Below are 16,995 nucleotides of genomic sequence, written 5' to 3'. Positions count from 1 at the left end.
AATGAAAATCTTAAGGGATTAATACACATATGTATATATCTATATATACGTATAAATAAGTATAGCTACCAATTTACAAATATATATATATATAATACATTTTAAAGAGGGAGGGGAAATATATAAAACACATTTTCATAAATATGTGCATGCATAAATATACACATAAATTAATAAAACATATTTTATAATATAATCATATTTACTTTATTTATAAATATGTAGGAAACAATTATTTGTATTTTGTTACAGTGTCAATGTAGCATTATGCCACAAAAAAAAAACAATCGCATTTATACAAATAATAAAGCTTAACTTTTTTTATTCTTCGTCTTCCAATAATTTATAAAAAAAAGATCATAAAATAAGGAGAAGAAAATAAAAAAGGGGAAAAAAATATAAATGAAAAGGCAATTATATATTGGGATTATGCCCATTACATTATGCATTTAGTGGATATATATTATGTGTACCTCTCTTTTAATAAACTCATCAAAAGACAAAAAGTTGTACATATTAACCTCATAAAAAATGAAAAAAAACAAAGATATATACATTATTTATTCATTATTTTTTATAATTCTACAAATGTATAATTATATGCCTTATATCCCAGTCGTATATTTTCAAATATGATGTTATTATTTTTTTGTACTATGCCAAATGAAATAAATTGGATAAGTGTTTTTTTTTTGAATAACATATTTTCCACGATTTTATTAAATTCCCATATAGCCATATTATGGCTTATTTAAAAAAAAAAAAGACTTTCATAATATCTATAAATTTAGCAAGCGTAATAATAGGCTAAAAACAACTTTTTTTAAAATTATTTAATTAACAGTTTAAAGAGAATAAAACAATATACATATATAAATTATGCAATGAGATTAAATAAAAACATAAAGTTAATCACCGCAAAAAAAATTAATAAAATTGGTGCATATACAACGAATAGGAAAAAAAAATATTGTATCCATTTTATATGAGAAATTAATAGCTTTTTAAAAAGCACTTGATTAATGAAAAATAAATAGACAAATGGTTTGACAATATAAGTCTTATTTTTGTGTTTTCCATTTTTCATTGAATTAAAACTGATGGATAGCCAGGTTGCGTTCATCAGCACTTACAATCGAACTATTTTGAGAATTATTATAAAACCAAGTAGATGATAAATATTTTAATTGATTTTCATTTTTGATAGTATATATGGGAGATTTGTTTAGTCTAATGTCATATATATTAATAAAGCCATCATGAGATGCTGATAAGATATATAATTCATTTTTATTTGCTTCTAAAGAAGTTATAATCTTATCATGGAAATAATACTTGTTGCCATTTAATGTTATAACATTTGTTTTATTTAAACAACGTATATCAAATAATTTAATAATAGATTGATCATCAGCTGCTACAAATAAATTATCATTAATAATGTCACTTGATAATATAGCTTTATTATATGAATAGGAACTAACTATATCTATATTTGTTGTATCATAAATATTTATATTACTATTTAATGATGTACATAAAAATTTTGTATCATTTAAAAATGATAATGATGTTATAATACCCTCTTCTTTATATATACATTTTTTAGGTGTTATTACATTTTTAAGTTTTCTCTTATTACTACTATCATTTTTTAATTCTTCTAATATATAATTATTATCGTATATGTTTATTTTATTATCAGTTCCTCCAGATAAAAGTAAAGAATGGGATTTATTAAATTCAATACATTTTATCATATCTTCATTATTTCCTAAATATATTTCACTCTTTAAAGATATACCTTTATTAGTTTCTTCATTTAAGCAAACTTTTATTGTACCATTTGATAGTCCAATAACCGATTGATGCATATTTTGAAATTGACTATTATAATTGTCATAATTTTTTGAAACATATTTGGATACATTAAATGAATATATTGGTGTGTCTGATATCATTTTCTCATCGATTTTATTAAAACTTTTTAAATCATAATATAATATATTTCCTTCAAATGTACTACAATATAATTTATCCTCAATAATAATAATTTTTGATATCCATTCTGATATATCGTCAATATTTTTACTTGTTTTTTTTTTTAAACATAAAATATATTCTATTTCAATAGTAGACTCTGATAATATATTATTTTCTTCTAAAAATTCAGATATAGAAGATCTTAATATTTTTTTATTTATTAAAAAATCAAATGATATATTACCATCATCCTCATCATCTAAATTTAATAATTTTTTTACCATCTTTGATAAATCAATTCTTTTAAAATATATTGGTATTGTATATGTTGTATTGTCTTGCATTTTATATTTCTCATCTGATATATTTGAGATGAAATATATTTGTATTTCTTTATCAACTTGTGTTTCACTTTCTTCATCTTCGGAAAAACTTTCACTACTCTCATTACTACTATCACTACTTTCACTTTCTGAAAAAGTTATTTCATCACTTTCTTGATCTTCTGAAATTTCATCACTCACCATTTTATCTAGTTGGTTGTTTTTTTTTTTGTTTTTTTCATTTCCCTTGCCTTTTCCCATTTTTTATTCTCAAACTTGTGCAGATATACCAAAGGTAGAAAATTTTGAGATAATCGTTGCAGAAAAAAAAAAACGGGAAAACTGTGATTGATTATTCTATTTTTTTTATAAATCCAAACTTATCTTTCATATAGATATATTTAATGATGTTATACTGTTTTTAAAAAATGCATATCCATACTTTTTTAATGAAATAATGTTATTTTTTATAAAAATTATATTATCTCATTTTTTTGAACTCATTAAGATAAAATGTGACATAAATACAACCTAATTGCTTTCAATTTTTTTTTAAATAAATATATATTATTTTTAAAAATTTTAAATATATGCATACTAAAGAAGCGGTAAAAAAGGCTGTAATATGTTATGCATATTATCCTTAAATATGTATATAATATATATATTTATTTTTTTTTCAACTTTTTTTCAACTTTTTTAATTTAAAAAATTAATGCAAATCAATACAACTTAATTAAATCACATTTTTAAATAACTAATTTACCAGCATGCATATAAAGAAAAAGAGCAACACCAGGAAAATTATTTAACTTATATCAACAGAATGACACAAAAAAAATTAATCTATATATGTTGGGTTTAAATAAATTTCCTAAATATGTTTATTTGGTTAAGCTAAAAAAATTAATATTTTTACTTTTAGAGTTTTAAACATAAAATATTTTAAATGTCTCAAAGTGTTATATATTTTTATTTAGTTTATTTTTTAAGGTACAACCATATGAAAGAAAATATATTAACCTTAATAATTTACTTGCTATAACAAGTTTACATAAGCACACATAAGTTTTTTCAACTAAAAAAAATAAAATATGTTGTAATACAACGGATTACTATTTTCTAAAAATTAAAATTTACAATTTTTTACATAATTTTAATATAAAGGTCATAAAAGTGGATGATTATATAATAGCACAATTATATAATAACACATTATATATACATTTATTTATAGACAACTAATACGGCATTATAAATATCGTATGCATATGCACGTGATAATTTTTTAAAAGTTTCAAAACACTTCAAGTTAAGGTTACCCATTTGCATATATTAATTATAACAGTTTCCATATGTTTTATACTTTTTTAATTTTTTACTTTTATTTGAGTTTTATCAAATTTTATTTATGGATATGCTAAAGAATTGGGCATATATATTAACATAATTTGTCTAACTATTATAAGGTTGCAATATGGTGTTGTTTTAGAATGTATCATTTATATTTTAATATGAAAAAATTAAATAAATACAAATAAAAAATACCTGACCAAATTAATTTATATAATATGATTTTTTGTTTTAACGTTTTAATATTGTACATGCATTTAATTTATATGGGTGCAATGTTAGACATATTCAGAACAATTTTTTTTTTATTTTCAAGCATAAATAAAAATATGCAAATAATTATTTCCTTTAATAATTTTTAAAAAATAAAATAATTCAAACAAATACATAAATGTGTATTTTGTAAAAGTTATATAGAAAAAAAATATATAATAAAAATTTTGGATGTAATATTAACATTTGTTATTTGTGCATACGTGTTTTCTCTTTTATTCATATATACACACATATATATATATATTTATTTGTTTTATTTATTTGTTTTACTTATTTGATAGAATATTATTATACATTTTGCACAGTGTAGTTTTAAATTATTATTTTGATACATATTTGTACCTTTGAATGAATAAATTATCTTCATATTTTGTGATACACTTAAATCTTTTATATTTGTTTGATTTTTTATAATAAATGCATATGTCTATATATGTATTTTCACAATCGCGTTTGTTTCCATATATAATTAATTATCAAATTAACTGAACATCCTAAAATATACAACACACGTTATTATCGATTTGTTTGCTATTCCATAAATAAGTAATAAAACGAGCTGCTACCAATTTGAATTTCTTTGGATTACTACATGTCTTTAATATTTGATATTATTTATTTTGTTGTAATATTTATTTGAGTTTTTTTGAAATACAATTGTATAATGCTACTAAGCAAATAAATTTTTATTTATGCTTTATTTGGTATGATATGTGTTTCTATTTTGTTTGTGAAATATCATTTAATTAGAAAGTAATGTGAATATTTTTTTCCATCATTAGTATGTATATATATATGTATGCATACATGTATGCATGTGTGTGACTACCAAATGAATCATATTTATGAACTTTATTTTTAATATATAAGCGCATTATTATATATTTATATTTTAAGATAACTACATAATTACGTAAATTAAAAAAATAATTATATTTATATAATACGAAAATGAGAAAAAACTTAAGAATATTTGTCTCACCCATTGTATGGGTTATATTACTAATACAACAACAGCTAACAAAATGTTCCGATTTCGAGATAACATTATTAAATGATGCTTTGATTAATAATATAATGCAACCTGCGTTTACAGGTGTGGAAAATCATTTAATTATTAACGATAATTATAAATTAAATAAGAGGAGTAAAAAAAATAATCCCGTTCAAGATGATATATATTTATTAACAAATATGCTAGCCGAAATAATACCTGCTGCTTTTGCACTGTATTCTTTAGATTTAACTGAGGAATCAGAAAATAATAAAGATAATATGGCCAACATAGATACTATCAAAATTATAGAAGGCAATAATAAAAACGAACCCAATGATTATGTACATTTTCTAAATTTTTATGATTTTGTAAATTTATATGATAAAGATATAAATAATACAATTTCAAAAAGTTTTAATACAATAAAACCAATAAAAGGATGTGAAGAAGATATTAAAAATAATAATTGTAATAAAGATAATGTATTAAAATGTATTACTTTAAAAAAAGATAATTTATCAGAAAGATGTAAAAAATCTTTAAATAATTCTTTATTATATTCATGTTCTGATGGGATTATTAAATATTGTGATGATTTTTCAAAATTTTCTAAAGTTCATAAATGTTTAAAACAAAATTATAATCATTTAAATAATAATTGTGTAAATATATTATCATATTATGAAAGTATAATGCAAAAATTACATAAAATAAAAAACAAACCCTATAATAGTCAAGCCCATTTCATTTTAGAAACCCCAAAAGGAAAAGACAGCACACCAAATAGCAATGGCACACCACCCCCTACTTCGGATACCACAAAATTGAATAACAATAATAATGATAAAAATAATCAGTATAATATGCTTAATCATGATACAAATGTTCCCGTAGAAGGGTTTTCTGAAAAGCTTAGAAAAAGATATAGATATTATATACATCAACCGATACATTATAGTGGTATATTAGATTTGGATTTCTCAAACTATGAATTTAAATATTTCTTATATTTTTTTGGGGTATTATTTTTTTCATTCTTATTATATATATTAGTTATATTCATTAAAAAATCTTGTATAACTAGGAAAAAAAACATATTTGGTAAGCGTGACAATTCAAAGTTAATTTAGTCTAATAATAAGATAATATCTCAGAAAGTTATCATAAATATATAAGTAGGAGTATAGATAAAATATTAACCTACCTACTCAAAAAATATTGTAACGAAATAATAGACACCTCTTTAATTATTCCTTTTTGTTTCTAATTTTTTTTTCGAAATATATCATCTTATGGTTGAGCAATAAAATGATAAAAAACATATTTTTTTTTAATATATTTTTTTAGCCTATTTTAATTTCAGATATCATTTGTAGAATTAAATCAGCATACATATATTCACTTGTATTTAAGTTTTTCAGAATATTTTTTTTGGAGAATTTATATCAAAGAGCTATGTTTTTTTTTCCGGACTCATTTTATTTGTTTGTCACTATTTTCTTTTTCATAATGATTACAAAGTGTGAGAAAGAGAAAAATATTTCCATATAATATTCACACACTTTATATAAATCTTATTTGTTTTCATTTGCTCAAACAATTATATATACATACCTGTTTTCACTATTTTGATAAATATTTTTTACTTTTTTATTTTTTCAAATTTTTATGATTAAATTTTTTATTTCGTTAGTATATACATGCTTGTTTTTCATCTTATATAAATGATATTTTAGAAGTTTGCATATATAGGCATGCTTTAATAAGACTTTTTTTTCTATAATTAAATCATTAAAAAAAGTAACAATAGTACACATTTTCAAAAACCAAAACAGTTAAGAGGGATTATGTGAAAAGTTTTATTCTCTATTCATTCCTCAATTTGTTTTATCTTAAGAATTCCATACAATTTTCACAAACTATTTGTTTATCCACATTTGGTGGCAATATATGTGCTACATACACGCATCTTTTAATCTGATTAATAAGTATAGTTGACTATTATAATATGTATTTGCTTTAAAAAGGAGCTAATTGAATGAACATAAATACTTCTTATTGTTATATATATATAGAGAGAGAGAGAAAGAGCTTAATTTTGTAAGGTTAAAATCTTTATGAAGTTTTAGTTTCCTATATTTTTATTTTATATAGGTACTAAATTGGGTATTCTTTAATTTTTTCCCTTTATTCTATTGTTTCTCTAAAGAGAATAGAATGCACATTGTTTGTCTTTTTTTTTCTTACATTTTTTTACATTTTTGGCTTGTAAGAAAGAAAAAATAAAAATATAATTTTTTTATTTCAAGCACATTTTGTTAATTTTATCAATTATATATACTTATTTTATATATCTCTTTTAAGAATGAAAAAATGCAGAAATATAAAATAATATCACTGCTTTATTATTATTCCTTTTCGCTGTAAGCTTATAAATATCTTTATGGCTACCTGGATATTACGTATTAGTAGGGGTGTTAAATTAAAGGCATTATATTAATTATAATATGAATATTATTTATAATATAAAATGAGAATACCTTAAATTTTAATTTATTAAATAACAGAAACTAAAATGTGTTGATATTATTTCAAATTATAAAATAAGAATAATGAGAATGTATAAGTTATTGTTATATGTGCAAATTTTTCGAATTATTTATGTTTAAAAAAAAAGAGGAAAGATAAAAAAAAGGAAGATTTCATAATCCAATTTTATTGCACATTTTAAACTACATATTATATATAAGTATACAATCATATACACTTTTTAAAATACATAGGAGATTGTTTATTCACGTTTTTAATAATATATAAATATGCATAAACACATATATAATATTTCTTATATTACACATTCTATGCTCCTTACCATCATTTTTTTCCTTTTTATTTTTTTATAAATAATTTGGCCCTTTTTAATAAATCTTTATGATTTTATAATTTTTTTTGTATAAACTTATTTTAATTTCGTAATATTTGAAAATCAATAAATATTACACTTTTTTTATTAAAATTTTACATAAGCTATTTTCAAAAATGGGTGATTATTTTTGTGTAATTAATAATATTATATAGTAATCGTAATTACACTCTTTTATCCTACCGATTTGTTTTTCTTTTCTTTTTCTAAAACTTAAACTTTGAATTAAAACGCTATCAGAAAAAAAAAATGGCGTTACAAGCTAGGACAAAAGGTTGGGAAAAAGATTCGAAAATAAATACTGATTATGAATATGAAAAGCTTGTCAAATTAGAAGATAAATTCAAAATTAAAACATGGATAGATAAGGGTGAGAAGGAGGGATATCTCTATAATATTGTCCCTACTACTATGAGTGTGTTAGTAAAAGATTCCAGCAAGACCCAAAAAAAAACAGGTACCTATTTTGAATTTTTCCCACTTATAATATTATATGCACTATTTTCTTCGTGATAAACTATGATGGTAAATTTTTTTCACATTTTTGCCATTATATATGTATATGCTATTTTTTTCGCTCACACCTTAGGTGTTCATATGTATTTCGTTTCGGACAACAACAAAACGTGGAGACTTACATTATTTTACCGACCCTACTTTTATTTAAAAACTAAGAATATATACAACTATGAAGCAGTTAGTAATTATTTAAAAAAGGAACTAGGAAAATATAATGTCGAAATTGAATTTGTAAAAAAAGATGATATAAGTTTATTTGATCATTTAAACAAAAAAAGAAGTTATTTAAATAATATTTTTTTCAAACTATCCTTTGATACTATCGAAAATTTAGTAAGATCAAGAAGTTTTTTGGAAAGAATAATAGAAAGAAATAAAAAAAGTAAAGATGACAATAATGATAAACATATATTTAATGATGATGAATTATCATATAGTAAGTTAGAATTTTCATGTAAAAATGATACATATGTAAAATATGAGCAAGGAAAAGATGATAAAGAAAAGGAACAAGTAAATGGATTTACTAACAATGATGACACAAATAAAGACAATTATAATAACACAAAAACAGATACCAAACAAAAAGGAAACAAATTTACAAACAATGAAAATGGAAGTAGTGGGGGAAATACCCTAGAAACTTCTAATAATATACTTAATATGAATGATATTATTGTTAATATGAAAAAAATTATTTTAAGTAAAGAAGAAATAATGAGTGAAATAATTGAATTATATGAATATGATGTAAAATATACTACACGTTTATGTATAGACAAAAATATAAGATGTGGTTTATGGTATAAAGTTACAAGATTAGAAGATGAACTTTATACTGAAGAAATATATTTTGAAGTTTTGAAAAAGGAAATATTAGCACCCTTAAATGTTCTTGCATGGGATATAGAATGTTATAAAGATGAATTAAAATTTCCAGATAAAGAAAAAGATGAAATCATTTTAATATCATATATGTATAATGCTCAAGGTTATTTAATAGTTAATCGAAATGTAATGAGTAAAAATATACGAGAATTTTTATACAAACCTAATAATGAATATTCAGGAGCTGGTACATTTAAAATTTTTAATGAGCAAAATGAATATTTCTTATTAAAAAGGTTTATAGAACATATCAAATTATTACGTATACATATATTTGTTACATATAATGGAGATTTTTTTGATATACCATATTTATACAGAAGATGTGAAATAAATAATATAAGTGTTCCAAAAGAAATTGGGTTCATTATGAATAACAAAAAAGAATGTTCATGTAATTTTATATTAAATATAGATGCATATAAATGGGTAGAAAGAGATTCTTATTTACCCAATGGATCGAGAACATTAAAAAGTGTTTGTAAAATTAAATTAAAATATAATCCAACAGAAGTAGATCCTGAACTTATGGTCCCCATTGCTAGAAATAACCCACAACATTTAGCTGTCTATAGTGTTTCGGATGCTGTTGCAACATTTTATTTATATGATAAATTTATTCACAGCTTTTTATTTGCACTATGTTCTATAATACCTATGAATCCTGATAATGTGCTAAGACAAGGTAGTGGAACTTTATGTGAACAACTTTTAATGGCAGAAGCATATAAAAAAAATATTTTATTTCCAAATAAATCGAAGCCTATTTATAATCAATATTTTACTGATACTAGTAATAAAAAAAAATATTTTATTTATGATGATTCATTTGTTGGAGGAAAAGTACAAAGTTTAAAATGTGGAATTTATAGGGATGATTTGAAAGAAAATTTTCATTTAGATTCTAATACATATAAATATTTATTAAATAATGTTGATAATATTATAGATTTTTGGATTCAAAAAGATTTAAATAAAAATCTGAATATTAATGATAAAAAATATGTGAATAAAAAACAAATTTTAAATATCGAAAGTATTAAAAATGATATTATTCAAAAATTAACATTTTTTATTCAGAACCCAAATATAAGTTCATGCCCTAATATATATCATTTAGATGTGGCTGCAATGTATCCAAATATTATATTATCACATAGATTACAGCCTAATGCTATAATCACACCCGACCATTGCTTTAATTGTTCTTATTATAAACAAAGACATTTATGTCAAAAAAAAATGACTTGGAAAAGAAAGCTTGAAATATCCCCTATTGATTATGGTCATATTTTATCTCTAAAACAGGACTTAAAGACACGACTATTTTATCCCCAAACCCCTTACTTCAAAATAGAGAACAATGAAGATTCAGAAAGTACCGAAAGTGATGCAATTGTGAAGCCCGTGGTTAACAAAAAGAAATCGTAAGTGCTTTTTCTTAATTTTGCTCGGTTTATTTTTCTCTTCTCATTTTCTACACACACTATTCCCATTTATTTATTTTTCACAGATGGAATGAACTAACTGAGAAGCAGCAACACGACGAACTGATGAAGGTGATAAAAGAGTGCTCTCAAAAAGTATTCAAAAAGACAAAGGTTGCAAAGGAAGTAGATGCATCTAGTTTGATTTGCCAAAGAGAAAATCCATTTTATGTTGATACAGTAAAAACATTTAGAGACAGAAGATATGTTTATAAAAGAGGATTAAAAGAATGTGAACATGAAAGGAGAGAACTATTAAAACAGAGTAAAATAAATTATGTTAAAATTCATGAATTAGATGAAAAAATATTATTAAATGATTCATTACAATTAGCTCATAAATGTATATTAAATAGTTTTTATGGATATGTAAAAAGAAAAAGTAGTAGATGGTATTCAGATCAAATGGGAGCAGTTGTTACATATACTGGATCTCAGATTATAAATGATGCTTTTAAATTAATTGATAAAATTGGTATACCTATGGAATTAGATACAGATGGTATCTGGTGTATGCTACCAAAACGTTTTCCTGAAATATATGATGCATACATATTAGATAAAAATGAACTAAACAATATTAAACTATATGAAAATATGACTGAGGATGAAATAAAAAATAATAAAAATATTAAAAAAACAAACTTTGAATTTCCAACAAATATATTAAATCTTGAAATGCATAAAAAATGGACTAACCATCAATACTTAATCTATAATGAAAAAACTAACGATTATGATTGTATAAGTAAAAATGAAATATTTTTTGAATTAGATGGTCCATGGCATAGTATGTTTTTGCCTGCATCTGAAAAATCAGACGATTTATTAAAAAAGAGATATGTTGTATTTAATGATAAATATAAAATAAGTGAATTAAAAGGTTTTGAAATTAAAAGAAGAGGAGAATTAAGAATTATACAAAAATTTCAAAGTGAAATATTTAATAACTTCTTAAAAGGAAAAACAAAAGAAGAATCATATTATTATGCATCTTTGACTGCAAATAAATGGAAAAATTTAATGGATTCTAAAGCTATAGATATAGAAAATGATGATGAATTATTTGATTTAATTTTAGCTAAAAAAGTTTTAAACAAATCAGTAAAAGAACAACCAAATGCAAAAAGTTTGGGTATAACAACTGCAAAAAGATTAAGTGAATTATTAAGTAATACGAGTTATATAGAAGATAATAATGTATCTACACAGTTTATCATTGCATCTAAACCCATGGGTTCTGATGTCACATTTAGAGCCATTCCAATACAAATCTTTAAAACAAATGTAGATACACAAATATTTTATCTAAGTAAATGGCTAGGTGTCCAATTACCTCCAAATACCCCAGTCAATGTTAGAGATATTATAGATTGGGATTATTATAAACAAAAATTAGAAGTGCAAATTTTGAAGCTAGTTATTATACCCGCTATTAAACAAAATATTAATAACCCAATCACTTCCATATCAATTCCTGATTGGCTAGAAAAACAGATAAATATTTCAGAGGAAAAACAAAAAAAAATTACCTCATTTTTTGTTAAAAGAGAGAAACCTGAGATGCTAAGTAATAATATAAAGAAGGATCATTTAGAAATCGAAACGGATATAGCCAATGATACAGCAAATTATAATGGAACCGATATGTTAGATAATAATTCTAGTATAGTTAAAAAGTATGATGATGAAAATCAATTAAGGGACAAAAATGATGCATTTTCTATTGATGAATTGGGGAATAATGTAGGGTCGACAAAAACAAAAAAACGATTATTAGAGCAATGCTTATTAGACAATTTTATATCTAAGAAAAATAAAATAATTTTAATAAATGATGATGGAACAAATAATATTGTAAGCAGTTTACAATATAAGAAAGGTAATTCTCTAGGTATTCATGCAGAAAATAACACCAACTATATTTTAATTGATAATCAAAAAATTAATGTTACCACTTTAAAACAAGTTGAATTATATAAAATATTTGAAACCAATTTTAAAAACTGGATTTTAATTACAAATAAAATATGGAAAAATAATAGAGCTCAAATCCGAAAAATAAAAAATGAAGAAAAAAATAAAAAAAAACAACAAACAAGTTTATCATTCAATGATGATGGACCACAAAGTAATGAACATAATTATAAACTAAATAATTTGTCTAATTTAGATCCAAAATATATGCACATTATTCAAAATCCCATGGATATTGTTTATTTATATAAAAAAAATAAAAAAGTAGGAGGAAACAAACGGGAAAATCAAAAACAAAAAAATAGTAGAAAAAGTGGAAAGGGTAATAATTCAGGAAAAAATAATACCACTGAAAAAAACCGAACAAATAACAATCCTAATACAACAAAAAATGACAAAAAAGAAACATTACTTAAACCATATTTAAAATATTTTAAGCATGACGATGAATATGATTCATCAAGTTCTGATGAAAATAATGATGAATTAGATGATATGAACGATTTGTTCAATAAAGAGGATATTTTAGATGCAAACGATGATGATGGTATTTATTATGCCATTGTATCATTAAAAAATACAAATAAATTTTATAAAATAAAACTACAAATATATAGACATATATATATAAATAATTATAATCCATTAGATATAAAAAGTAATAAAAATATTACAATAAAATTATTATCAACAAATAGTGAAAATACAGTATTTAAATCAAAACCAAATGCTAATTTTTTTCTTCCAAGAAATGTTAAAATATTTAATTTATATGAATTTATTATGTCTGAAAAATATTTTAATAAATATATAATCAATACATTAAATGCTAATTATCATGAAAGTATAATATCAGTATATGAAACAAAAATTCCATTATACTTTGACTTTTTAAGTAGATATGGAAATTCAGTTGAAATAGAATCAAATAATTATAATTGTATATTTGATGAAAATAAATGTTTTAAATCACATTGTTTTACTAGAATAGAAAATAATCCAGGAAAAAAAATATCTACCAATTATTTAGATGATGTACACATAATATATATTAACATATTTCACACACTTGTTGATAATATATGTAATAGAATATTTATAAATGTTTATGACCAATTTGAGGATGATACAAATGAAACTCTGTTTGGAAATAAAATTATGTATAGTGGTATTGGAAAAGAAGAAAATGATTTTGATCCATATCAGCAGTTTGCTAAATTTTTAAGGCTTGAGAAAATGTATGCCCAATTAAGTGGTAATAATTATGACAACGATAATAACAATTGGAATAGCTTCTCAAAAAATGCAAATACCGAAACAACAAAAGGAATTGAAAATGGTGAAAATATGAATAGCTTTATTCCAAATTTTAAAAAAGATGAACTTAAAAAAAAAGCAATGAATACTATATTCGATAAAGAATTTTTTATAAAAAATGTTGAAAGAGATTTTCTATTTTTATATCATTATAGAAAATTTGACATTTATTATGAAGATAATCCAAATGTTTATAAGGTTTTAGAATATTTAGATCTATATCTAAATAAATATCGTGCAAACATATTAACAGGAAAAAAGAAATATATTTTTTATGTTTGTTCTACTATTGATAGAAGCAAACTAGGTTGGTGGAGTACTAATAAATATTTCCCTTGTTATTTTTATAAAATTGAAAACCCTCATAAATATCAAAATATTCCACAAAAAAATTACAAAGAAAATGCATTTAATTTATCTTTAGAATTATTCTATCAAAATTATCATAAAGTTGAAGAAGACATTAACTTTGCTAGAATATCGAACATACCTTTATTTAACCTTCTTAATGTCAAAAAAAATAATCAAAAACATAAATTTATATATGATACATTATATGCTTCTTTTTTAAAAAAATCAAAAGGTATTTTATGGTTATCTTACTTTGGAAACTCTGATTTGGGTATTCCATATCTAAATATTAATAATTTTTGTGATTATGATTTGGTTAAAAAAAATATAGATATAGTTAACCAAGGTATATACAGAGGATATATTGTTCATTTATTTTTCAATGAATCCCTTATTTTTAATAGTGTTCGACTTTTTACAAAATATGCCAGTGTCCAAAACAAGGAATATGTTTCTGTCACAAATACTAAAAAGGAACAACAAAATGAGTCTAAAACAGAAATAGAAAAAAAATATAACCAAAAAAATAAGTTTACATATGGAAATAGCGAATTTTCGAAAAATAGAATAAAAAAAGAAATGAATAACAATAACGATCATAATAAAAATGAAAAAAAAAATATTGAACGAGAAACAGATCAAGGAAATAACGACGATGATCTTTCAACAACAGATGATAATGGACTAGAAACATCTAATAACATTATTGATGAATATGAAAATGATGATATTAATGAAAAAAAAAGTTATGTGAAAAATAAATATGATATTAATGATATTGTAGAATATAATTCACATGTTTCACAATTTAGTAATTTTGCTTTTAAATTATTAGGCCAATGCTTAGAATATTTAATATCTAAAATTTCTTCATTATCATTATTAACTACTAATAAAACTTTTGAAAGTATTTCTGAAATATTTACATCCTTTTATTCTTGGATTTCGAATAATTCTAGTTTGTTATATGACGTTGCATTATATAATAAAGTTTTAGAGTGCTCCGAAATGTACCAAAACAATTTAATTAATATTATAAAAAAGAAATTTAATTCTAATATTATTTATGCAGATTTAAGAAATTTTGTAATATCTTTTAATGAATATTCAGTTATTTCAGGTCGAAATATTTTAAAAAATCTAATTACATATTTTTCACATAATGATTCAATATATGCAAATGTTCCTTTTCACATAAAACAAGAATATATAGCTGCATGCCAATTTGATAAATATAATTTTATAAGATATAAAGAATATTATAATCCTAATGAAGAAAATACCGATGAAAATTTAAAAATAATTGAATATCTACCACCTATATGTGAATCGTTTTTACGATATGTATTAGACGCTATTACACTGAACCCATTACAAGATATATTAGCGCTTTATGAAAATAAAGCAAAATTGGGAACAAATGAGGAACATCTGGAAATACAAAAAGATGAAAAAAACTATTTTAATATAATATTAAAAACAGACAAACTTACTGATAAAATAAATCTAGCACAAAGAGCAAATTTAAAATATATTTATGATAAATCATTTGATGAACTAGAAGAAGTGTGTGAAACTTTCTCCTTAATAAATGAAAGCATAGATGTATTATCTTTTAAAATTGAAGAAAAATTAAAAAATTTATGGTTTATGCCAGGAAATGTATATAAAAAAGTTATGAAATCAATCAAGTATAAAAATTATTTAATAGAAAATTATTGGCCTTATGATACTGATATTGATGAAAATAATTTAAATTTAGCACCATTTTTATTCCCTCAAACTTTAGGAAATTTAGCAAAAAAACAAAATAATTGGAGATTAGAAATTGTTAAATTTTGCATTTTTTTAATGCAAAATGATAAATTACTAAATTTGGAAAATGAAAATTCTAATGAAGCTTTTCATGAAAAAAGACATGAACTATATGAAATGATAGATGATAGTGAATACAACCGAAAAAATACTTTATGGACAAGTCCGTGTCATGAGTTAACATTAAAAGATATATTTTGTGAAAACTGCTCATCAGTTAATCATATGAATGTTGTAACAAGTTTAGTAGAAGCAGAAATTAATGGAAAGCGATCTTTTATTTGGTTATGCAAAAACTGCAATTCAAAATATGACAATGAATTTATCGAAACTAAAATTTTATCACATCTCCAAGATACTTTTGATGCATATAACGTAAGTTATTTTATAAATTATTTCTTTTTTTTCATTCCATCTAATGTATTATTTAGCATATTTGTATACATCCAATTTTTATTATCTCTCCCAATTTCTCTGTATATTGGCCCATTCATATTTCCCTTTTTTTTTACATCATCAGGCACAAGATCTTGTGTGCAACAATTGTAATGCTATCAAATCATTTCACAGAAGAGCTATTTGTAAGTGTGGAAAAGCATTTGTACCTCGATTAGAAATAAGTAATTGGATCCAAACATTAGAAATATTGGAAAATTTAGCTAATATGCTAAATATGCCACTATTATTAGATGTTTTAAAATCGATGAAAACATATCTTATATGACCATACTTGTTGATATTTTTTTAAGTAATAACCATTAATCGTTAAGCATATCCTATTCTTTC

The 16,995-nt window shown here is 22.3% G+C and overlaps 3 protein-coding genes across 3 annotated transcripts; 2 read left to right on the top strand and 1 right to left on the bottom strand.

Moving 5' to 3' along the window:
• Nucleotides 1-1,091: 1,091 nt before the first annotated feature.
• On the bottom strand, nt 1,092-2,567 carry PVVCY_1103040 (ribosome biogenesis protein YTM1, putative; the record flags this gene model as incomplete). The annotated part of the gene is made up of 1 exon (XM_008626073.1): nt 1,092-2,567. One exon carries the CDS (start codon nt 2,565-2,567, stop codon nt 1,092-1,094), a length of 1,476 nt encoding a protein of 491 aa, XP_008624295.1.
• A 2,319-nt stretch (nt 2,568-4,886) lies between these two features.
• Nucleotides 4,887-6,062, top strand: PVVCY_1103030 (conserved Plasmodium protein, unknown function; the record flags this gene model as incomplete). Its single annotated transcript, XM_008626074.1, has 1 exon — nt 4,887-6,062. The coding sequence occupies one exon, from the start codon at nt 4,887-4,889 to the stop codon at nt 6,060-6,062; it is 1,176 nt and encodes a 391-aa protein (XP_008624296.1).
• A 2,042-nt stretch (nt 6,063-8,104) lies between these two features.
• On the top strand, nt 8,105-16,933 carry PVVCY_1103020 (DNA polymerase epsilon catalytic subunit A, putative; the record flags this gene model as incomplete). The annotated part of the gene is made up of 4 exons (XM_008626075.1): nt 8,105-8,312; nt 8,445-10,689; nt 10,776-16,584; nt 16,730-16,933. 4 exons carry the CDS (start codon nt 8,105-8,107, stop codon nt 16,931-16,933), a joined length of 8,466 nt encoding a protein of 2,821 aa, XP_008624297.1.
• Between the last annotated feature and the right edge of the window lie 62 nt (nt 16,934-16,995).

The sequence above is a fragment of the Plasmodium vinckei genome (genome assembly GCF_900681995.1).
Source record: "Plasmodium vinckei vinckei genome assembly, chromosome: PVVCY_11".
Classification (NCBI taxonomy): Eukaryota; Apicomplexa; class Aconoidasida; order Haemosporida; family Plasmodiidae; genus Plasmodium; species Plasmodium vinckei.
Note: the sequence above shows the minus strand (reverse complement) of the source record. Positions and strands in the feature narration are given on the sequence as shown.